Source organism: Haliaeetus leucocephalus, unplaced genomic scaffold (genome assembly GCF_000737465.1).
Source record: "Haliaeetus leucocephalus isolate CR32 unplaced genomic scaffold, Haliaeetus_leucocephalus-4.0 Scaffold687, whole genome shotgun sequence".
NCBI classification, from domain to species: Eukaryota; Metazoa; Chordata; class Aves; order Accipitriformes; family Accipitridae; genus Haliaeetus; species Haliaeetus leucocephalus.
The window spans coordinates 3195538-3219954 of record NW_010973123.1 but is presented as its reverse complement, the minus strand read 5'-3'; the positions used below and the strand labels follow the sequence as shown (position 1 = coordinate 3219954).

At 40.6% G+C, this 24417-nt stretch overlaps 1 protein-coding gene across 4 annotated transcripts in view; it reads right to left on the bottom strand.

Annotated features, from left to right (window-relative positions):
• Window positions 1-24417, bottom strand: part of MICU1 (mitochondrial calcium uptake 1) — a 97147-nt gene that overhangs the window by 40563 nt on the left and 32167 nt on the right. The window contains exons 6-7 of one of the 4 annotated variants that reach the window (XM_010579911.1): window positions 22809-22883; window positions 10846-10960 (exon numbers count right to left, since the gene is read on the bottom strand). In XM_010579911.1, coding sequence (XP_010578213.1) covers window positions 10846-10960; window positions 22809-22883 — 190 coding nt within the window. Of the gene's footprint in view, window positions 1-10845; window positions 10961-11878; window positions 11885-12174; window positions 12241-22808; window positions 22884-24417 lie in introns of all 4 variants that reach the window. The other 3 variants (XM_010579912.1, XM_010579913.1, XM_010579914.1) reach the window with 3 other exon arrangements.

Below are 24417 nucleotides of genomic sequence, written 5' to 3'. Positions count from 1 at the left end.
GTTAATGAAGATACTAAAGATCAACAAAAAAAAAAAAAGGCACAAGTTCAGAAAGATTTTAACCAAAAGCAATTTTCCATAATTCTTGCAATTTTAATAAGAAAATGCAAGTCTTGGGAACCTCTACCTACGAGCTTCATAGTGCTCCTTTTACCAAAGGTCTCAGCAAGGAGGTTGGGAGGAGGAGATGTCTCTTGAACAAAATTTATTCCATTTACCGGTGGAAAAAGCACAAAATCAAGACACTATCTGATATGTCTAATGACAATCAACAGAAAATGACGCTGTAGCAAGACCTCCAGCCTGCTCCATACAGTACAATACCAATTTGGCCAGAGGACATTCCTCCAGCGCTGCAGAGGACTCTCCATGCTTTGTGAAGCAGCCTGTGGGTGATGAGCAGACCTAGACTTTGGGTAATTCTCTTCCAGACTCAGCTCTTGTCTCACTGTACAAATTTAAACAAATCATTACCAACTCTGTCTCAGCCCAGTTATAATATTGAGATAACGCTGGAGCTCACCAGTTGAGATGCACCCAAGACAGCGTGGTACCTTATTTTTCATTGCATTTAGTCTATGTTGTCATGGTTTATTTAGCCAGAACTCTGCAAAAGCATCACTTCACAGCCACTTATCACAGCAAAACCACACTCTTTCCCCTGCATCCCATCAAAGAATTTCAGTACGTTTCCATTTTGGGCTCTGTAACCCATCACCATTTAAAGCTACAACATAGTGCCACAATTTGGTTTTCCAAATTAAGCTAATATATGAGAGTTTATCTTGCTCCGCATACCACCTACAGGAATTTTGGTGTTTGCTGGCATTTCTAGGGAATCCTCTAGGCTATAACTAGTGCTTAGGTTGTCATCTTAAGTGATCAATTAAAACTTAGCCCCTTGTTTTGTTCTGAAGATGGCTCTTCCCCACCCAAATCTGGCAGCAGGATGTAGATCACTGGTGAGGCTCACCCCCTTTAACCTCATCCGTTGCAATCAACTTTTAATATTTCTTGCGGATGCTTAAAAAGTAATGAGTTTCTGCAACTGCCCTTCTATGTTAAGGCAACTCCCAGACAGGGGTAGGAGCAGGGGACACAAAGAGGAAGCACTCAGACAAAAAGAAATTAATATGGAATTAACCGAACTGGATTTTGTACATTAGTTACAGCTTCAATTTAAAGCCAGGAGACTTTTACATCGTGTTCTCCCTTTGCTATAATAAACTGTAGCACTTTATCACTAAAAAGATTCAGCAAACATGTTAATGAGATCACTTTTCCAATCACTTTGTGCCTTAAACAGATGTATAACAACATTAAACTCAACGGCAGGAATAGCCTGTCACTAGCCCCTTGATATATACAGCACATACAGTCCTGCTGTTATCATCTCTGGATTTCCAATTTCCTCACGCCAATTATTCAGGCTTTAAATTCCAAACACCACGTGCATAAGCCGTGTCTCCTATAACCACGGCAATCGCCTGCAGCACATGGTGGGTTATCTTCCTTCCCTTCCATACGCAACGCTGCAGCAGAAGCTGTGTCTCCACCCAGCTTCTCTGTCCTGCCTGCTGGGATGAGGAGACCTTTGCTCACCGTCCCTCATTAATTCTGCATTAGCTGAGCTGTAATCAGGGGGAGCAGCTGTCCCCAACACCAACTTCATAATCTCTCCAATGCGGCAATCTAATTAAAGGGATTTATAGAAAAAGCCTCCTCTGTGTCCATCCGTCATTTCCAGTGATTAATTCCCCATTTCCTTGAAGAGCAACAATATTAAGCACCTTCCAACTACCCTCTTAATGTTTAAACAAGACATCCAATTTTATTCACTTTAATTGCAAGTACTGCATGAAAGACTGGATGCAATTTCTTCTTATTAGCCCCAAAATCTAGCACTGCATGGAAAGAGTTGTTTCCTCTATGAGGCAAAGGAGGAATATACAAAATAATCTAGTTACAAGATGCTAGAAAAATAGCAATTTACACATCTCATCTTTCTTCCCACATTTTCTCTGCCAGGGTACAATGACGTATATTCTGAGATTGGAAAATTTGTTACTCCTTGTTAAAAACTGGGGTTTGGGGTTTGTTCCCACCCCTCTTTTAAGGAAACATATACCACTGTGTCCGATTTGCACAGACACAGGGTGCCCAGAGAAAGCAAGATACTTAACTTACCCCTCACAAAGGCTGTTTCCTTTCTTTCCCTTCTCTAAATACACATTTTCAAGAGCAGTTTATCAAAGTCTCAGAGGAGAACATCACTTGCAAAATTAAAATGAACTGTTCCACATCAAAAATCTGCAGGGTCAGTAATTTTTAAAGACAGGGGATGAAAGTGGCTTTAAATCGGCAAATTTAATTACTTCATTCCTTTAGCTAATGCGCGACTCAGCCCATTTCTTCCTCTGATCTGCATCTAACTCTGATTACTTGTAATGACACTTAAATCCAACAAACATGAATCCAAGCCAGGGAAACCAGAGGGCACCGAAGACAATTAGCTCATCCTGCTCCTGCTCAGGAAGAAATGTTCATTAAGATCTATGTCCCTGATCTCCAGGCAGCCTGAATTTATTGGTCCCGAGTGAGATTATTTCTGCCTCTCCTCTTGGGCGTGATGTTTCTGACCAGGATTTATTGGGGAAGAGTCATCCTGACGGCAGCTGACCCCCCCTTGCTCACTCTGCCCCGTTATTCGTGGATACATCAGCCTGTACAACCTCCACTTCACTTTTTTCTCTTGTACTTAGATCTTTCAGAAACTTTCAGACCATAAAGGCAGCAGACACCAGTTTGCCTAGCTAAACTTAGCCTTTCTTCCCCCCCCCCCCTTTTATTCCACCCCCCAATTTTACCATTCTTGACTGCAGCTTCTCTAAATTTCCCCACTGCCTCCTTAATTAAGATGCCTCAAATGAATGCAATATTCCTCCTGCAATGGTTATCAAAACCATTTAAAGGACTGTTTGCTTTTAACAAGGTGCAATGCCTGTCTTTACAAGAGAAAACCATTTCTGGATTTTCCCCAAGTGCTCTGCTGCATTTCTATCTCTTGTTGATTTTGTGAGCTATCTCCTTGCCATCCTTTTTGACCTTATTAAGAATCAAGCGTTTTTCATTGTAACTAATTTCCCTTGGGCAACAACTCAGGAACTGGTCAGGACAATTGCAGTTTCTTTTCTAGCTTTATTTCCAGTCTTTAGGTGTTCAGGAGGATACAATGACTTCCTAATGATTCCTCCAAATCGTTAACACAAATAAAATCATGGTACTGGAGCCCACACCAATACCAATTCATGAGTTACCTTATTCTTAGCTTTGAGATATATAACTATATCTTGAAAGAACAGGTTGAAATTGTTCTGTAGATCCATAGCTGACCAGATCTACACACCAAGTTGTTTTTTCAACTAACCTGGGAGTTAGTGCAAAGGGCAATTAACATTTTTCTTGACTCATTTGTTCAAATCAATTATTTGGGAACAGAAAGGCAGTAAGAAAACCAAAAGCCACAGGCAGTAGCATTAAAGATGAGCAACCTCCACCAGACAAACAGATGATAAGCAGCAGCATTGACCACATTGAAAAACCCACCCGATCAGTCAGCATAAAGCCCCAGGGAACCTCCGAGGCATTAGATGGGCTGATAAGGCATCTTTAAGCCAATTATGTAATTTTTAACTATTTTGAATTATTCAACAGACCAATTTGGAGCACTCAATTGCTCTTTATTGCCGTTTACTCTCACCAGAAGCAACGCATTCTGAAAGACAATAAATGCTCACTGATGACAAAGGCCACATCTTACTATTTTTGTGCTCATTTGATTTTCTCTTTCCCCCAAACTCAATACTCCACACTCGAAGAGATACCTCTCAACAAGTCTTTCCCTCCGACTCCTGTTGCAACTCACACAGTACATGGCTACAGTCACAAAAATTAAGCATCTGTAGAGCATCCAACTCAAGCAGAGGTACCACATTTTAGGAAGACTATTTTGAACGCACTTTTGGAAAATAAACATTGTTCCCTTTAGATGTAGTTGAAAATTTCTTTGTCTGAATTTAAACACAAAGCAGCTCAGGACTTCAATATCCATCCTGAAGCCTAGTAACTCCCCAGGCAACTCCAGTATGGAACAAAAGATCAAGAATTCAGCCGGGGAGTTAGATGAAGAAAAATTAGTCATTAGGAGTTAAATATCCTATGATTGCTTCTTCCCCATCTATCCCAAAATTAAGAAAAATATATGTGTACAAAGGCCATTGTACTCTGAAGCTGAAAAAGTATATCTTCATAATCGATCCAAAATTAACACAGTCTTCCTAAGGTAAAGACAGATTTTCATCTAGAGAGATGGCTCTTGAAGCCTTGCAGCTTTAATATTTTTTTTCTTTACTTTTTTCAGGCCACAACATGAAAAAAAGCTTACCTTATTCCTCAAGATTTTTTTTTTTCCCCTTAAGTTACATGAATCAGCATGGTCATTATTCTGTCTGACTCCACACAGTGGAGAAATTTTTCTGTATGTGTTTGAATTGGAACATTTCTGTCTGAAGGAAAGAATTGAGGTCACAGACGATCTCACCCTTACAAGACCGCAGACCAGCACCGGCATCTAGTTCATTGTAAGCCACTGCACCGGTAATAGGGAAGAGCTAGATGATACACTTTCACATAATGCATCTCCAAATGCTGTAATATTTTTCTTTTTTAGAACAGAGTTACAGCCTTATAAGGAAGCAGCTATCCATAGAATATAGATGGCTGAGCCCTAGCTGCAATAGATATGGGAAAAAAACCCTCAAACATTAAAATGTCCTAACGTTGCAGATATTTTCCTTTCAAATTATTTCACTATTTCAGAAAACGAATCCAAATCCCACCAACTTTTTTTTTTTAAAAATGTTTATTAACTCAGAACTGTAAATAACAGAGAGCTAAAATAACCTAGTCCACAGCATGGAGACTGAGCCACAATATCATTGGTTCTAAAGGGAAAATACCTTTAAATAGCTAAGGACTATTTCTTACCGCAATGAAGAATCAGAATTACCTCTGAAATAATAAAAATGCATCATTTTAAAACCTGAATATACAAATCCCACTAAAATACAGACTGAAGCTTTAAAGCAGTCTAACACCCAGAAAATCAAGTTTTCATTTGATTTTCAAATTCCAGTTAAAATCTAAAATATAATGCTGCTTTCACAAGTGGGAAACAGGTCTTTCATGCCTGGTAGAAGTACACCCTATTTCTACTATTGACACACGTTTGGGGTAGGTGTTATTTCCTAACAGCACGAGCCAGATTGCATCGGCTGGACCGTCACTCCTGGCTCACCAGTGCAGCTCCACATGTGGGGAAAGGGGTAGGAAGTGGCTCACAAGGAACCTGCTGCCATGCAAAGTAAAAATACCACTGTTACTAATAGTAAGAAAAGCCCTAAACAACCTAGACCAAGAGAAATGAAGTTTTTGTTAGTTCCACACTCTAAATCCACGCTGGAGGTTCACATGCCTGAACCCAGCCACATGGTTTCAAGCCCTACTTGAGTACCAAGCTCCAAGGTTACTGAGCTGCACATGCTCACACTGCCACCACTGACAGTGAGAGGTGCCCAACAGAAAGCAAAGAAGGGGTTAACTAGTACAGTTGACAGGTAAAATCCTAAATAAACTATCCTGTCGTACAGAAAAACATGGATCAGACACACGCGTCAGGAAGAGCTAAAGGATCTGGCATGTGAACGGATGCTCCAATCCACCCTTTGGAAAGCTGTACCATGACAGTGTGCTACCTTCAGATACAAAAATTCACACCAAGCATGCAGCATACTTTTCCTTGGAGCAATGTCCCAGATAATGCCATTTTTAATCTTTCTCCTATTTAATCAATTAAAAAAATGAAAGAAAAAATATTGCTGTTTCGCTTTTCTGTTTGTTAGCTTGTGAACCAAAGCAACTGTGTAATTTTGACACCAAATTTTGTATTTTGGTTTTAACGTCAATGACAAACGTACGCCTCAGTTTGAGAAATTTGAAAGAATGTGACAGCGCCTCGGCCGGCATACGAGACTTACTTTCAACAGCTTCTCTTCAGTTACCACATGACTCACAGAGCATTGCTGGAAATCAAGATTCCCTCTTAAATGCCTCTCTGAAATAAGGACGTGGAAACAAGCTGTTGAAATGGCAGCTCCAGACAAAGGTCATTAGAAGTTGTGCTCTCCAGGGAACCCCTGGAGAAAGAGGACACCCCAAACATCTGCAGGTTCTGTGATATTGCTTTGAGCGACACAAAATTACTCTATTTCCTAGTTCTATAGAAATAATCAGGAGTAAGCTTCTGGAACTTCTTCATTAGACTAACAAGTGCTGCACGCAGAGTAGTCCTTCCCTGCTGCAAATTTACTGTCCTCTGTGATACAGGAGGCTGTTGGAGATCCATCAGCCCATCACACCATGCAAATACAAGGGATGAAGAGATGAACAGAGAAAGACCAAGTGAAGACTGCAGGCGGAGAGGCTGGTAGAGCATCCCATGCCCTAGTGTCAGTTTTCAAACTGGAGAGGTCAAGCTCTGCTTAGGAAGATGTCAAACTGCCAATTGTGAGAAATCTATCCCATTTCTGTCCTTCTGTCCTTCAGCATGGCTACCAGCCCATGGCAGAAGTGGGATGCTGAGCCAGAGAGGCCTCGGTCTGACATGAAGCGACCAGGCTTACATTTGGAAGTTGGGACATCCCTTGGAAGAGGATCTCTGTGTTGCTCAGACACATCTTGGAAAACCCACAAAGCAGCAATTGGGCTGGCAGAAAGGTACTGAAGTCATCCCTGCATCATATAGTGTGGATGAGATGTCCCATGTATATCCATGTAGGAAAATGGACAGTCTTGAAAGTTTAAAGATAAAATTAACATGAACAAACAAAAATATTCCTATAAATTCAAAGCAACCTTCTGTCTCCTTTTCCTGTAGAAATGAGCCCTATGGCACTTAGTGCTGTTTTGCAGGATTAAAACACCACTGGTAAGATAACAGATCTCACTCGTGGCAGGGAAGGAGGCTGAAGACATTTATGTCAGCCAGGAATACATATTCAAAATAGCCACAGTGCAAACAGACCCTGGAGATCATGTCGCCTGCATGCAGCAGTGCAGGAGAGCACACCATGGCACCTCCATTGCAAGGACCTGCACAGCACTCAATAACTGGCCAGAAAATACTTTCCAGAGCTAGATGGCTTGGGGTTTATTTCTTACACAGGGGAGAGAGGAGGAAAAAAAAAAAAAAAAAGAAGAAAAAGTGACTCTATCCTAGGCAAGAGGCCTCTTGCAGGCCAGTACACGTAAGGTATGGCAGCACATCGCACTCTAGAAAGAACCCCCAGGAGATGGGAGAAGGAGCTGCAGGCCTGCTTCAAGAGCCCTGGCAAGAGAATAATTACTTTGGCTTGAGCCAATGCTATTTAGCTCTCCTCCAGGAGGAGTAAATCCAGACACAGCGACAGTCCAATTACGGGAACAACACCGACTTATTCTTTTAATGCCCAGCTCCCTTCAGTACCTGCTAATCAAGTAGGCATCAGCACGCCTGGACAACAGGCCACATGTGCTCTGAAACTGCAGTCACTGATGACGGAAAAGCTCTTTCTTGCCTTCCTTCACCTGTTCTACAAGTCCAAAAGCAAAAACCTCTTTGGTTGGGGAAGCAATGTGTTTGCTTTCCTATGACAGTTGAAGGACCCAGGGGAAATCCCACTGGCATTTTGCTTACCCTGTATTTTGCTCATCTTTCTACCTCTACCACAAAACACGGGGAACGGCTGAAGCACCAGAAACCGCGGGGCATCCTCAAGACCACTCAGCTCTTATTGCCTTTAATAGAAGGCTGACTTTCTGAAGCAGTTAACTGCTATTTTATTAGTTGTTTTAAAAATACATTTTCACAGAAACTCGGCAACCGATGAGAACAGAGAGTGCTAGAGCGAGAAATCAGTTGTAAATAAAATATGGTGACAGACTTCATTTTCTGTGCAATATGCAAACAGCTCTCTGCGAGCAACATACAGATGAAGCCTCCAGTCCTCTCTCCTCCTCTCCCTCCCTGGCAGCTGCCACGCAGTCCGCGTTTCAGAGGATACAACTAAAGCGAGCTGAAGCTGCAGAGACAAATTAAATTGAATGCTTTGGTAAAGTGCTCTCAAAGCCTGGCAGTGCTTTCAGTAGAGCCAGGGAGATGGGCAAGAGCCACCTTCAACAGACTTGCTGGACACGACGCTCCCGAGGAGCTCAGTAACACAAAGCCCTTGGGGTTTCTTGTTTTCAGACATTATCATTGATCAGTTTTGAGTTCAATAAGCCAGCCCAGACCACGACTGATCTCTCTCCATCACTTCTGAGCACAGCAGAGGAGCTCTCCCTCCTGCCTCCCACCCCCAGACCCAATCTCACACTCCCCTTCTGATTATCCTGCTGTAGTGCTCAATCCACCACCTTCCTTCTCACTGTTTAGTGGCTTTTAGCTATTTGATGTAATCTGCAGATTGCTCTTGTCCAGACACTTTCTTAATGTTTCAGTTATTTAAACAACAGTGAGAAAACCAATATTGAACAGTCAGGTTTAAGATGTATTTTCCTCATTCTATTTTTTTTTATTTCCCAGGGAAAAAAAAAATAAAAATCAGAAACTACTGGATTCCTGCAAGGTAGTGTTTACTAGTAAGAGAGTAAACCAGCATGGCATAACCGTGAATTTGCCATCTAGCCACAGGGCAAAGTTTGAGAGTTTTATTTTTATAAAAGCAAATGCTTTAAAAATGAAACCAAAACTCTTCCTCTGGGGAATGACTGTTTGACAGTAGCTTCAGAGACATTACTCCATCCTCAATAACCATTCAGCAACCTCCCCAAATACCTAAAAGTCAGACTAAAAGTCCTGGAATGCTTTTTTTCTCCTTTTTTTTTTTTTTTTTATTTTTCCTTTTTGACAGCTCCTGCCTTGCCCACCCTTCACATTGTTCCTCAGAGCACACACCACCCCATTCTTTCTCCTGTCATTAGTCTGATTCCCCAGTGACTGCAAACACGTTTAAAAGCCCAAAACCAAGAGCAAAAAACCCTGTCCCTCCCACACAGCCCTCCAAAACAAGGCTGGCTGCTAGTCTAACAGAAGGTGGTCCCTTTTCTTTAGTCTCACAACAAAGAAATTAAACTGAAGCCAGAACAATTTCTCTTACTGCTGCCTGCAGAAGCACATGAAATTAATTTTGCGCCCCGTGTACTTGATTAGGAGGTTGGTCACCACCAGCACAGCCATAAAGCCAAAGGTATGAGCATTTTCTAAACCACATTCAGTAATGGGATACAACAGGTTTGAAAGTTCATTGTCATCTATGGAGACTCAGATGAAAAGGCCCTGCGACACAAGTGAAAATACCTTAGATAATTTTGGCACAGGCTAGACTAATTTAAGAAAGGAACAGCAAAAGTCTTAAGAGTCAGTTCTGAGACTCAGTCAAACAAAAAAGCAGATTAAAATCATAAAACAAATTCCCTGGCTTGAACTAGCTTTATCTCTCAGTGTTTGCTTTCACAACATGAAGGTCACATACATGTCTTTCCCCACCACGTCCATTTGACAACAAACAAGACCTCGAACAGCGCTTCTCCCCGGTAATAGATCCTCTGAAATGCCATGTTCAGTAACTGACGAGCTGCCTCTTTCATTTGTCCATGTTACAGCATGCAAGAATAAGGGGAAAAAAAATAAAGCACCTGTTGCTTTTACAAAATATCAGTGAATTACCCAGCTGACTCCCTGAACAGCACAGAGCAGGTAGCAATGGCGATCTACAGTAAACTGGGAAGTGTCCAGCCTTTTTAATTCCTGTAAACAGGTCATCATGAAACACATACTTACAAGATTAGATGGCCAAGTTTTCTCTCTCTCTCTTTTTTTTTTTTTAAGGTCCAAAAATAAAATGTCTCAAGTTCATTTGGACAGCAGCATGTTCCCCCTCACCCCACATTTTCTAATGGGGCTAAAAAATAACTGGAATTTCTGTTGACTTCCCTGTTTGCGACAAGCACCTTCCAAGCAGCTAGAGAAGCTCTGCAAATAAGGTTTTTAACTTGGTTTTCCCATTAAGAAAGCCTAGAAATGCCATTTGACACCACCAAAGGCTTCAGTTTCACGGTTTCTTGCCAACAAAGCAAACTTTTAAGTGCCAGCACTCCAAGTGCAGAAGACTTTGCTGGAACAGATTAGCAGATCACAGAAATATCACAAATGCAAGTCAAGTGCAGCAGGATGAAAAGACAGAAGGTATCTAATGATACTTGTTGAAATGTAAATGGCTTAGCTTCTCTCCTCATTGGATTACAGCATGCACAAGCCTGAACTTACTCAAGTGAAAATATAGCTGGAGAAGAGAGTTTGTACAGTCTTGTAACCAGTGAAGAGCTGGAAAGCAATGTTAATCCAAACACACGAATATCATATGAACACAACTCAAGAAGACATCTCCATTTCAGTTTTGAACAGCAGGTCAAATGACTCATTCAAAAAAAAAATTGCCATATATTAAAATGAGAAATAAATCTTCAAAAGTCATTGATCTGCTTATCTTTCTGAACCACTCGAAGCTAAGTCTAAACCAGATAAAGCAATAGCAATTATTCACTCAGCTCGAGTTTCAAGCAATCAAGAATTCCTTTTAGGGAAATGTATGTAGACAACAATAGCAAACCCATTGCTTGTAAACCTTCAAAACTTAAAAAAAAAAAAAAATCAGTAATTGCAGAAGAAAAAAACCCCACTGTACTTACTGGAAAGGACTGTGGTGAGGAAGATGTAGTCGGAAAAAGAAATGAGTCCACATTCTCCAAGCGCATAAAATATACTGTCCTCATCGGCAAACTTCTCTCGCTCCTGGGACAGTTTCTATTTATTCATCCAACCCACACCCCAAAAAGAGAAAATAAAGCAATTGATTAAATAGAGAAACAGAAGGCTTTATTTGTAACCTTACCACCAACAAGCCATTCCACATACACACACCCCTACTATCTCCATTCGTATTCAGTGGACCTTTTCCAGCCTTCAAATCTGTCAGAAATGCTCTGCAAAGATCAGTGCTTCCCCATCTCAGATGAGGGATAAGGAATTGCACAATATTAATTAGTTGGTTTAGCCTAGCTGAAATATAGATAAATGAAACTACGTCCATTTTGCTTAAACTTGTCTGAATCTTTGAGATGTTAGTGTTATGAAAATCAGATTTTTTAATACAGGATTTAAAAAGGAAATTATCATATTTCACTAAGAGCATTTTAGTTATACTCTGTTGTAGCAATAGCCAAGAAAGAGCTATTTCACATTAATATAAAGTATGATCAAAGTTATCAAAAACGTGTAGTTATCAGAAGCACACAATTCAGGAGCTCACTAGGAGGACCAGGACCGATATCAACCTCAATCTCTCTCTCTTGCACCAGTTCAACACCTTGTGTCTTATCAGCTAATCTCCCTTACTAAACTAAAAATCCAAGTCCCTTTGATCTGCTGAAGCTTCAAAGACTGAAAAGGATCCATAAAACTGTTAGGAGATACACACTGAAATCCACACTGGTGATCCATTTTAAGAACATAGCAGGAGAAGGTAGACACACACACACACACAAGAATATGAAATTAATATAAAGAAAAGTAGGCATGGATGAGGTTATTACACAGAAACCAGGTCATGCAAGCACAGAAGCATGGTGAAAGCAAGGCTGAATTTAGGAACAGTTTTAGGAAAAACCACTGACAAACACCACCACATGGGGGTCCAGCTACACAACTGTCCCCCACTGTTACCTCTGTCTAGCGGAGATCCCATCATATACAAGATAAAGGAAAGAAAACTGGTTAACCGACAATAAAATAAGCAGGCAAAACATAACATCAAGTTGAACTGTTAGACTTGCGAAGAGCAAGAAAGTTTTGAAGCAACCAGGTTGTTGCTTTGACTGGGCACCATTAAGAAGCCTAAGACATCCCAGCAAGAGTTAGCACGTAGCCTCTCTGGGTCAGATCCACTGTCTGCAGCTGATGTCTCTCATCCACCTCAGGTTTGTTCTTTGTTTGTTTGGGGTTTTTTTGAGAGAACTCACCATTGTATGTGACTGCAGAGTGGGGATGAGCTCAGCTAATAATTTAGATGAAAATTTAACCCGTATCTGGCTCGGAAACCACAAGAAAAGAGACAAAAATAATCATATAGATCACCAAAAAATACAGTTTCCAAAGAAAAGAAGTTCAGCTCTATTGATCAAATAAAACTCTTCTGAGTAGCTCTGCCTTTACTATCTGGAGAGAGTCAGGAATTTAATAAGAGACAAATCACTAACAGCAGACAACATGCTAATGGCATTCATTTCATGCAAGATAACTGCTATTTATGCTTATGGGATACCAGGCTGAAGTATCATTTACTGAAAAAAAAAGTTTTTGCTTCCCTTCCCATCAAGATGGATCCGAAGCAAAATTACACTGATGCTTATGTTAAGGACAGATAAACAATGTCTGGTTTTCCTTTAAACTGAAGGGAGTATTTGTGGAGAAAGTAGTTTTCTGCAATTGCTGCCGGCAGTGTTGCCAGTAGCATCTCACCTGCTCGTGTGATTTATTGCCTCTTCCTCCGATTGCCTGTCTTCAGCAGCGTTTATCATAAACTAGCTATTAGCATCCTACTTCACCTGCTCAAAGGATCCCATGAAAAAGTTCCAGAGGTTGGTTTATTATTTTTTATGGCTTTTTTTTCTGCACTTAAAATTCATAGTCGACATCAAACCACTCAAAATATTCCTCATAAGAGGAAAACCACATCCATAGAGTAACAATAAAAGAAGTTATTAAGATAGCTGCTTTCTGAAATACAAAGGTGTAGACAGATGGGAGGGAGAAGAATTTACTCATTTGCATCTTACTTCAAGCAAGCAAAGTAAAAATTTTTATTTATTTTAAACAAGCATCTACTTGTCAGAAACCTGGGGACGGGGAACATACGCTGTGACTATGGTGTTCAGCCTGCCTACAGCTAATAGGAAAGGGATTTCCCCCACTGACCTTAATAGAAGAAAATAACAACTGACCTGATCAGTAAGATTTTCAGGCTCCTAGCACTGGGAGAACATAAGTTAAAAAAAAAATTCACAACTCTCCCCTTTATTTTCTTCTGGCTCACTGAAAAGCTGCATGTTTGATTGCTTTCCATGAAGTATGTGGGAAGCTCACCCTGCTATGAGAAAGGATGCAAGCATCCTTCTCAGGGGTTGCTCCTCACCATGAAACATTATATTCTACAGAATTATATCATAAACCCCAGGAAAAAAAACCAAAATAAATTAAAAAAAAAAAAAAAAAATCAATCTACCTACTTTACAAAGCACAACGTGGACTGTTGTGATCCCTCAAAGCTCAAGGTGGAAAAACCCAAAGTCAGACCTCACATCTAAAACCACTGTCTGTAGACCCTGAGCTTCTTTTCCACATGCTACTTTCCTTCCAGCATACTCTACCATCTTTTCTAGCCAGAAAGATAATGCACGCAATCAGAAAATGTAGGGAAAAAACCCTTTCCAAGCCTCCATCCTCTTTTAGGGACATGTCACCTTCACAATTAGTTATCCACACAATTTCAGGACAACTTTCACATTTCATACCCTTTTGTATCTGAACACAAGCTGATTCTCAAAAAGCTCAGTTAAAACAGTCAAATGTCTTACATGGAAGACTTTTTTTCTGTATTAAATCCATTCCCAAAAACAGAGTAATTGGTTAAGATCATTCAGCACACCCAAAAAACATTCAAAACTGAGCATTCACAAGTGAGCAAGCCACGGGGAAACAACTTACAATTATGATGTATTTTTTAATCGAGCAGTAGATTCATATTAAACAAGCACACAAATGAGCAAACATCCAAATTAACAAGTAAAAAGACATCTAAATATACCATTGCTTTCAGCACAAGCATGGCTGTGTAGGTTCAGTGAAAAGCCACCAGTCCAGTCTTAGTGGACTAAAACTTATTACAGGCATTCAGGCAGATTTTGTTACAATACCAGACATTGACAACAGGTAAAAAAAAAAAATAAAAGGTAATTGTATTTCAAAATACAAAGCTTGGTTTGCCCTTTCCAGCTCAGGCTCCAAGCCCAACAAACAGCACCAGAACATGGGTTGAACATATCAATAACAGTGACCAGCCTCCCTCAAACCCGTGTGCTGTAGAAAACCAGGTTGCATGCCATATGCAGGCAACTCCCCAGACTTGTGTTACAGGCTGGCTGCAAGCAAGCAAAGCACCCAAAGATATATCACAAACTTCACATTCTAGCCCAAAACTGATCTACTGCTGGAGCCTCCCTCAAGCCAAGCATATGGTACAGCTCTCAGGTAACAGAATTTGGGGGGGGGGGAAAACCCAACATTAATCCCTTCCATTCCTTGCCAAATATTACCTTTACTTTGGATTTTAAAATTATTTTCTCAGAGCTGAGTGAAGAGTGAAACATGTTAATACTTAATTATGCAAGTCTGAAAAAAAAGATGTATTTTTGCAAATTAAGGGATGCCTTCTCTGCAAAGGCAGAGACAGATGCCAAGGTGCAGTGCTGGTGTTTGCTCTGCATTCCTAACGCACATTTAGAAAAGCCTTATCAGCTAAATCCTTGCAGCTCCACTTCATTTTGCATTTCAGAAACTACTTATTGTGCAGCACTTAATTTGCCACTTTGGGAAGAACACATTCTCGGTAAGTCACTTAAGAGTTGACAGTCTGTGTTTCAATCTGGAGAAGAAACTACACTTTTGGCACATTTATTCAAATAACTTGTGTAGGTTTCAACATCACCTTTTAACTTAAATTCCTGAAGCTTTGGTTCATATATCAGCCTTATGTGACCACTCCACAGTGACTTATGCCTTCCAAAATGACAATAAATATCAAAGTGCATGCAAGATAACAAGTATTTATCCAAAACCAGAAAGTAAATTTGTAAATTAATAAGGAAATTTAGATGAAGCATAACCATCTTTTATTGACAAATGTCATCATACTCAGTTTGTTCCTTTTTAAAAGAAATACTTTAAGGTTACCAATATTGTGTAAGCAAATACAAAACCATGAATGTTTCAGTGAAGTCACCTTGCTGCAAAGCATTTCTCTTTCAGTCCCAACTGACCACCTTCAGTTATGCAAACCATTTAGAAGACATCTATTAATGTATTTCTTTACAGTTAGCTGTAGGCATATAGGAAAATAAGTTAAAATGCTCTATGTTCAGCGTTAAAAAGAAATATTATCTTTTCCACAGTAGGAGTTTCCAAAAAATCTGTGTTATAAGTTGGCCTAATATAGACAATCCTTGTTTCTCAGTTTTCTGGCTTTATAAGGTAAAGATGACCTTCTGTATTATTGCAATTTTGTATATGTGTCTCTTTACAAATGAAATCTCTTTAACAAGAGGAAAAGAACCCCATGTTAGGACTTGTGCCCATAACATTAAGCAGTGCGCGTAGACATGATGCACTATTAGTCCTTCCTGCTTGCACACGGCTTGATGCCTTGGGCTTAAATCAGTAGACAGCACCCTTATAAATAAAAAACTATTAGGAATCCTTCTAAGGATGGGAAAACAAATCTTTTCATAAAATTTATTGGTCAATCCATTTAATTAATGCATTTTAAACACTCTTTAGCACCTACCACACAGATTGTTTGACATCGTTAAAAATATTAGCTAGCACCTGCCATCTCATTAGTGCTACGCAACACTTAAATGTGCAGTGACGTGGCTCCTATTTGTCTGGTCCAGCAGAGCCTGCGGGACAGCACTGTGTTGGCACGGACTCCTGTGCTCCTTCCCGAGCAAGGCTGTTTAAAATCTGGGAAAACAGATACCAAGCCGCTCACTGACTAATGGGTTTGCAGCAGATGCTCTGCATTAGTCTATCACACAAGATAGATAAGGGAAAACCCTTAAGAAATGCCAGTGAAAACTGCAGGCAATGCAGCCTGCTATGCTAACTAAAAATATTAATGCTTTGAACTCCGTCTGCATCAAAATGCTCAACTGGAGGCTTTGAAAGAAGAGAAATTCTTAATTTTTGCTCATTTTTTTTGAAGATACAAACTTTAAAGAATCAAAGCCATGTATTCAGAGATTTCATGACAACTCATGTTGGCACCTCGCTACCTACATTAAGAAAACTGAAATAAAGAATTAAAAAGGCTTTCAGAATCAGATTTAAAAATTGAGCCTTTCAGCCCAGATGTTCAAAAGCCCTTTAAGGAAAAAGAGATAGGGGAGGTCCCTCTGTGCTATGAAACAAGGAAAAAAAAAAAAAAAAAAAAGGACTTGGGGGAGAATTGAGGGCTTTAGAGTTTTGAAAGCTACCTTTATAATGTGGATGCAAAATAAGTCATTTTAGGTGCACTGGCTGGGAGTTTTTGTATCACTTTTTCTATATCACTAAATAAAAGAGTGTTTAAGGTTGTGATGGAAACAGCACAAGGACTTTCTAGAAGTCATAAACCTCTTTTTGCAGTGGAAAGTTCACAGTATCACTCCTAGTGGCTCTAAATAATTTACTATGAAGTCTACACACTAACACAGGCAAACACAAACAGATTCCGCATGGCAAATCATGGTGGGTGAGTGTTAGCATAGGAAAATGCTTAAAATTTACTGTTGGCAGACAATTACTGCAGCTTATGACCTTTCAAGAGTATATTTTGATATAGATTTTTTTAAAACCTTTGATTTGGAGGTTATTTTATCTGTCTATATACACAGTGGGACAAAAATACAGAGCGGGACATGAAGTTGTTCTGCATGCTCTCTCCCTCCAAGTTTGAATTTGGACACGTACAGAGAATCAAAAATTAGGTAACAATTATTACTACAGGTGGTCTCCTGAGACTGGAAAGAGAAATCTGCATTCCCTCCTTCCAGCAAGGCTGTAAATATTCATCACCTTTAAAACAAACAGCACCTGAAACGCAAGGCCAGCATTCTGTACGACCAAGAAAAAAAAAATGACACAGACTTTCCCGACCTTTCACAGGCAGCAGACCCACTCATGCAAGGGAGAAACCCCTGCTGGAAAAGCAAATAGGAAATGCCTCGGAAAAGGGACAGTCTACGCTTCTGCTCCCCTCCACTGAACTCATTCCTCCGCAGGGTAATGAAATCACAATCTGTAGGACCACAGCAGCATTCATCATGGAAATTTGATGGGGGAGGATTAAAATTAGGTCCTTGATGTCCTAAATCATGCTTCTAAAATGAGTTGACTTTTGACACCTTTGAATTTAAGTGGCTGCTTAGGTCTCCAGATGGAAATCAGGATACTGCCTTCCCTCATCTCAGCCTGCGTTACCAAGATGAAGTCATTATGTTGATAATGCACATTGCTCGTTTTCTCAGATAAAAATTCCAGCGTGAAAGTACACAAGGAAAATTATAATTCTGTATAGAAAGCAAGTATTAAACATTGGCTCAGATGATGAAGTTGGGGCCATACACTCAGTACTTATCACCCACCAAATGAGAAAGGGGGTTGGGGAAAAACCGCACGTAATCACATAATTAGAGATTGTCTTCGCAATCGCAAACGGTGTAAGGAACCGAATTAAGATACAACTAAAAATCTTACCATTCCCTTCCCTTCTCCCACTCCTCCTTTCTTCTTCACTTGCTTCTCCCATCCAGACCTCCCTTCTTTCTGTAGTCAGTGAGGTCAAGCACCTCCTAAAACATTCCCTCCCACCCTGCTTGATCCACCCTCCTTCCCTCTGCCCTTCTCCCTACTAACTCCATGTTACCCAAGGACAGAGTTCTCAGAGCTCAGTTTTGTATGCATCAAATATTAAGCATTAATCTAACGCCAGCAAAACTATCAAAGAAATTAAAGCCAAAAATGATCCCATAAACCACTTTTTGATTACAAGACTGCATACACCCACTAAGAGCACTTTATCACCAAGTTGCTTGGTTTTTTGCTAACTTCCCCTGTGAATTTCATTAAGGTCACAAAGCAAAAGGCCAAACTGAAAGCCTTGAGTACATGTCCCTCTTTACTTAGTAATACTGAATGAACCTCCCTCTGCTTTGTAGTTCCTTCTCTTAGAAACCATCTTATGAACTATAGCATTCAAGTATCTTCTTCCTAAAATATTCTTTAATATAGTTCACTCTACATAGTTCTGTAACTTGAAAAACTCAAGAAAGTTTTCAAAACTAACTCTTCCCCAAACCTACACGCCTTCAAATACATTATGTTTCCCCATAGCATTTGGCCAGAGACGCCTGTCCTTTCTCACAGAATAAAACTAACTTTATGGTCTCAAGCAGAAAAAGCCATTTTCCAGAGCCAGCTCTATCGCAGCCTCATCAAGCTGCAAAGTAAGTCAGAAGCCTCAAAAGACACCATGAAAACAGGAGGACAGGGAGATACACATTTGAGCTTTGCTCAAATATGTTCCCATTAATAAAGCCACGTATTAACGGTTACCCTGAGGACTTTACTCTTAGCAAGCCAAATTCAAGTATTCTGAAATAAATCCTTTAGGCTGAGGATCAAGGAGAGGATTCAGGATTATTTACTGAAGGAGCAGGGAGAAAGGGTGAGCGTACACTGTCCCTTTTACACGAAAGTGCATATTATGAGGTCTGAAGCACAAACTAATCAAAGCACATGCTGTCTGCTTTGTACCTGCCAGAAATCCTGGTGGAAGGGGAGAGGGTTAGAAAAGGGAAGAAAATGAGGGAATGCTTGGTTACACCAAAAAAAGCAAACCATAATTAGAATAAAGACACAACTATCAGAGAAATTAGTAGCTGGAAGAAACACCCACGAGGTACCTAGAAACCAGAATAAAAGAGGACATACAGCAACCAGAGCATTTGAGTAGTATCTGCCAAACGAGCCCTGTGAAAACGAGCAACAGAATTAGCAGTACAAAAAGATAACAGCAAGTAGAGCTCTGTCAAAACTGAAATACACCACAAACGTTTGGTAGAGGAGGCAGGAAAGGATGAAGCGTGTTCTGTATGTGGACATAAAGCAACCCAGGTGTCCACAGAGATGTTTGTGCACCATGCATTTACCTGTGTTAGAAGCAATTAAGTATTTTCTTTGATGAAATTTGTTTTTATTAAAAACAAGCCAAGAGACGAATTTGCAGTTCAGTATCCGCACAGGTCCCAGCAAACAGGGAAAAGCGGTGAGGAACACAAGAGTAACTCAAAACTGCTAACCAGAGCAGATGGGAGGGCCAAGTTTGGCTGGGAGGAGAAAGCTAGCAAGCAAAGAAACCCACACACATGGACAGTGGTGTCAGCAAAGAAAGTCAAGAAGAGAAAAATTGTGTTAGCTCAGCTCAGATTTGCTGATTATCTGCAATAAACTGCATTTCTGCTTGGCTCCACAAAGGGTCACAGGCAAGAATTACCTCCCACCAGTTTGTTATGACGCTTTTGGGGATGACAGAGGAACTTTCATATAAACAAGCATAAGGTTATTATCTATGTAAGAAGGTGCCTCCTGGTTATTATGTAAATATTACCTGCACTGAGATCAGAAGGTGAAGGAATTTAAAAGTGGGAAATCTGAAACTGGACAGTGATGTTTTACACATATTATGGACCGGGATAGCTGAATGCTTCAAGGTATCTCCAAGCAAGCCACAACCTAGACTCAGCAGCTCAAACTGCTGACACTGGGGACTCATTTATTTCAAACAGTCTTACAACAGACATTGGCAAAACCTCATACAGTTGGATTTAGAGGACTCCTCACCTGTTTTCATTGCATCTAAGCCAGAGAAAGTACCGAGTATCCTCAGTTAACAGGCTCAGTAAATCAACTGCACGTGCACTTACACTGCTATTTACCAACTGCAATAGCTTGCCTTTATTTAGGTATCATTTAGAGTTGCATCCTTTCGAATCCTTTCAGAGGCGCTTAAACATCACAGGAGCTCAGAGCTCTGATCCAGTGTTTGGCTTCTGAATGACAACAGGACTTTGAACTTGTCTCACTGCAAGCTTGGGTCTACAGCAGCTTACACCACTCTGATGAAAGTCTCACGCTCCAGCCTTGGCTCACACACAAAGCAAAGGACCCCAGAAATTCAGGATAATAAACAAAAGCTCCTTTTCCCCCCCTCTTTCAACCTGGCAGCAAGATCCTTCAGTCCACCAGAAAAGGACGGTCCATCTACCTCCAGTCCTTTCCATGGGGATCCTTCCTGAGTACATTTTTCAGGCTCCTCTGCTCCTGAGATGTTGTTTAAATCATCTGGCAAGAAATCTTCCTCCTGAGCTGACTCCCAGCAACTCCTCTTTAATGAACACACACCTCCAGTTACAGGGCCTTGGCAGGTAAGAGTAGTTTAAGCTAACCATTGTACTGGCCCATGATACAAGCCTGCATTGTACGGTAGAAGCATATTTCAGATTTTTTACTGGCCCTTACAGAAACCATCTGAAGTATTTTCCTTCATTTTGCTATTGCTCTGCATTACTCTACAGCATCCCCAAACATCTAGAGATGTAAATATAAATGCTGGCAGGAAATACTTAATTCATAAATTTAATTAGAAGGCATTGAAAGCCTCTGTAATTACTTACTGCAGCAAGGGTAGCAGGAGGGTAAGCTGTTGCTGGTAGCTTGAAGGCTTTTGTTCATATTAAGCAGCTGCAAGAAATTTTCCCCACAGGAGAACAAAAAAGAGCAAGTCAAGTGTATTCTGTATTAAACTAATAAGCCATCTAAGGTGGGGTTTTTTTGCCTAAATAGGTTAGACGTCTCTTAAAAGCACTACATCTTGCCTTCAGTGTGAGCACCCAGCTGCACAAATACAGATCTATGCTGTGCACACCTACCACATCCATTTTCTGCCTCTGCTCACACCTTTCCACCAGGCTGCACTGATGAAAGCTCAGCTGCATGATGCCTGGGAGCTCCCCTGTGGTGGCTCACCAGGATGGGGACCACACCAAAGGACCCAGGCGACAGGGCATAATTTTGCTCTCAGCAGGGTGGATATGCAGCTCACACTTTAGAGGAACACCACTAACAGCATCACTTCTTTTTTAATTTGAGAGATTAACCTTGTCAATCATTAATGCATAAAAAAAAACCCCAAACCATCAAGTAAACAGGGCATGAAAAAGAAAATTTTAAACAAAATCCATATTACAACTTATGTAACATTAACAAAGCTCACACCGCATTACACGTGCTAAGATATATAATTCTACTTAGCGAGAACTTACTCATCACTATCATCTTGCTAAGCAAGATGCAAGTAGCAAGTGATGAAACAGCACAATACCTCAGCTTGAAAATCAGACATGCAAAGAACATCTCCACATTATCCTCAAAAGCGCCCTTTCTTAAGCCCTAACAAACATTATGCAGCAGGGGAACAGCACATCCTAAATTAAATAGGACTTCACTCCTCCTAACCAGGGGCATGCTTTTCAAGATGGTAGGACAAGAGAAGGGACAACAGGAGATAATTCTCCTACAGATGGGTTAAAAAAGCATTTACTTTCCCACCGCCAAAATGCAAGAGGAGGAAAGAGACACAGTGGAAACGGAGCAGATGAACAGTTGTGCTCTGGATACCTTCACGCCACAGCACCGTGAGCTACACATTAGATTGTGTCTATTCTCACGTGAGCCTTTTGTTCAAGCTCAATATAAACACTTTGAAATGTTTGCAGACTGATTAATACTTTTTTTCCTACTCTGAATGAATAGTAATCAATGCCTCTTTTCCTCTGCTTTCCAGAGCTTGCTCCCCTGGGGGAAAAACTACTTAGACAAAAATGGAGCCAGGGACAGAGTTGCATCCCTACACACTCAGCTCAGCAGCAGGTCAAAGAAAAGTAAGAGTTCATGTTGGCAAATAGATCTGACCAAGGGTTTTTGCTGGATGAGTGTCTCCAGGTTTTTTGGTCTCAGTCAGTGAAAAAGCATTTAGGCTCAAATTACAGGAGCATTGTTCCCATTAATAAGGCAGTAACATTTACCCCCCTCCCCATCAACTCTATAAATTATCACTAGGAAGAAGGAGGGGCAGGAAGAAGAAAAAAGAGGGTATTGTCTTCTCACCATAGCATTCAGTCACATGCACAGCAAGATGCTTCAGAAACTTGACACAACTACAATACAGAGGCACATCACTCCACAAAATCTTTTGGCAAGGCCAGTCCCCATCACCACATGACACCCAATTAGTTGTTTTGATGGTAGTTTTATGTAAATAAAATTGGTTCTGTGAAAAGAGCAGCTCATACATCTGCTTACTAATGCTGTAGCATTTAAACCTCAAACATATAGGCTCAAAATTCACACCGATACTTTAAACATTGTCCTGTAGTATATAATTAAAATGCAACTGACTGCACAGCTGGTTCTATTCTTTTAACTAAATCTCTTTCTAAATTATTACTTGCATGCAACCCTGAGTATACATCTTTGCTTGGAACTAAAATTAATTCTCTTTTCTGCTCTTCATCCAGGACCTAGCCTGCAGATTGTCAGTACTTTTCAGTACAACAGCTTGCTTGTGTCTGACTGCCCAAATACTCCTTTCACCTTAAAAATGAAGAGGAAATTTCCAGTAAACAGGCCTATTACTTTTTGAGCACACACCTATACTGCAAGTCCCATTACCTCTGCGTGACATTCCTAAGGATGCTTAGGGGAACGATGGACCTCTTACCCTTCTGCTTGAGCTCATCAGCTCCGCCAACGCACAAAGGGAAAGCGCCAGAAAGTTGTCTCCAGGTAGAGGATGCTTTGATAACCCAAGAGGAATACATAGTTAGAAACAGGCAAGGAAGAAAAGATGCAAAAAGGTTTTATCCCTCGGGTGCTACTATGCAAGTGAAACTCGAATGAGTAAGGTCAGCTCTGCAGCACCTCAGCTGGTGCTTGACCGAGTAAAGACAGTGTTGTTTTTTAAACTAAAACCCAAAGCAAGCAATAAAATGAGAACAAGATGCTATCAGACAGATCAGTCTACCATCAGCTTCTTTCATTACCAAGGGAGAGCCAAGGCCCACTTATTTTATACTCTCCTTGAATTATCCTCTCACCTGGACATTACCACTACCCTAATAGCCACAGCCAGATTTAGCTAGTCCCAAGGTGTCTTTAAGCAGACAGCCAAGCAAACAAGAACCTCTATTTCTTCATTTTCAACAGAGCAAACTGCTTCTAGGATGTTATTAGACTGTGGCAAAAAAAAAAAAAAAAAAAGTCCCAAGAGAAGATAACAATGAAGAAAAGTCTATTGCAGTACCCTAAATCTGCTGCCTCACTTTCAGACTATCCAAACCACAGCACATGGACATCCAAGTGCAGCGCCAACATCTGTAACTTACATAAAAAGCAATTTCACTTTGCTACAGGTCAGAGCGAAAGGTGGGTAGGGCACAAGGCAAAGGCTACCTGTTCTCCACCCTTCAGCCAGCACAGATGTTCACCCCACTGAAAGGCAAGATCCTAAAAGCATGGATGACGATGCACAGTCGAGCACAGTACCTCAAACACTGACAGTGGGTTTTCAACACCCCTGTGTGGTGACTGTGTCCATCGCATCCAAATGCGCTGCAATTCAAGCCCTCAGTGCTGAGGAGCAGAGGACCAGAAAGTTGAGTTCAGCGAAGAGATTGCCTTTGGATCTTTTATCCAATGTGACAGGAACCGACTGTGGAGTGCTCAGGAACAGAGGAACGATTAGCAAAAATAGTGTGGGATTCGGCATTTCTTCTCTACAAACAAATCTTGTTTATGTAAAGCCTAAGGGATGAATGTGATAGCTTGACAAGACAGAACGATGAAAGTGAGTGGATGCATAATAGACTGTCATAAACCAGAGGGAGAAACATTTGATATTTTGCAAAGGATATATGTACTTTTTTTTTTTTAATTATGAAAAGCAGATATTGGGTTTGTAGCAGGGGGAGAAGAAAACAAGTGTTCACAACATGCGTCATAGTTTTATGCATCAAAACTAACTGCCAAAATACTACCTTCCAATTGCCTGTTTTCAAACAAAATCCTGCTCTGCTGTCTGGGTAACCAGAGCACTTGTACACCGCTGATGACAGGGACCCCAGCTATTTGATCACCTTCTGTCTTTAACTTTCCTCACTAAACACAAAACAAGACAGGGAACTGCACGTGTTCAGCAGTGAAGCTGCTGAATGAAATAAACAAAGCTGCCGAATAAAGCTTTACATGCATTTTTTTCAGTGTTGAGGCTTTCTGGAAATGCCTGACACTATGTATCAGGTACATCACTCAGCAATGAAGGCATCAGATTC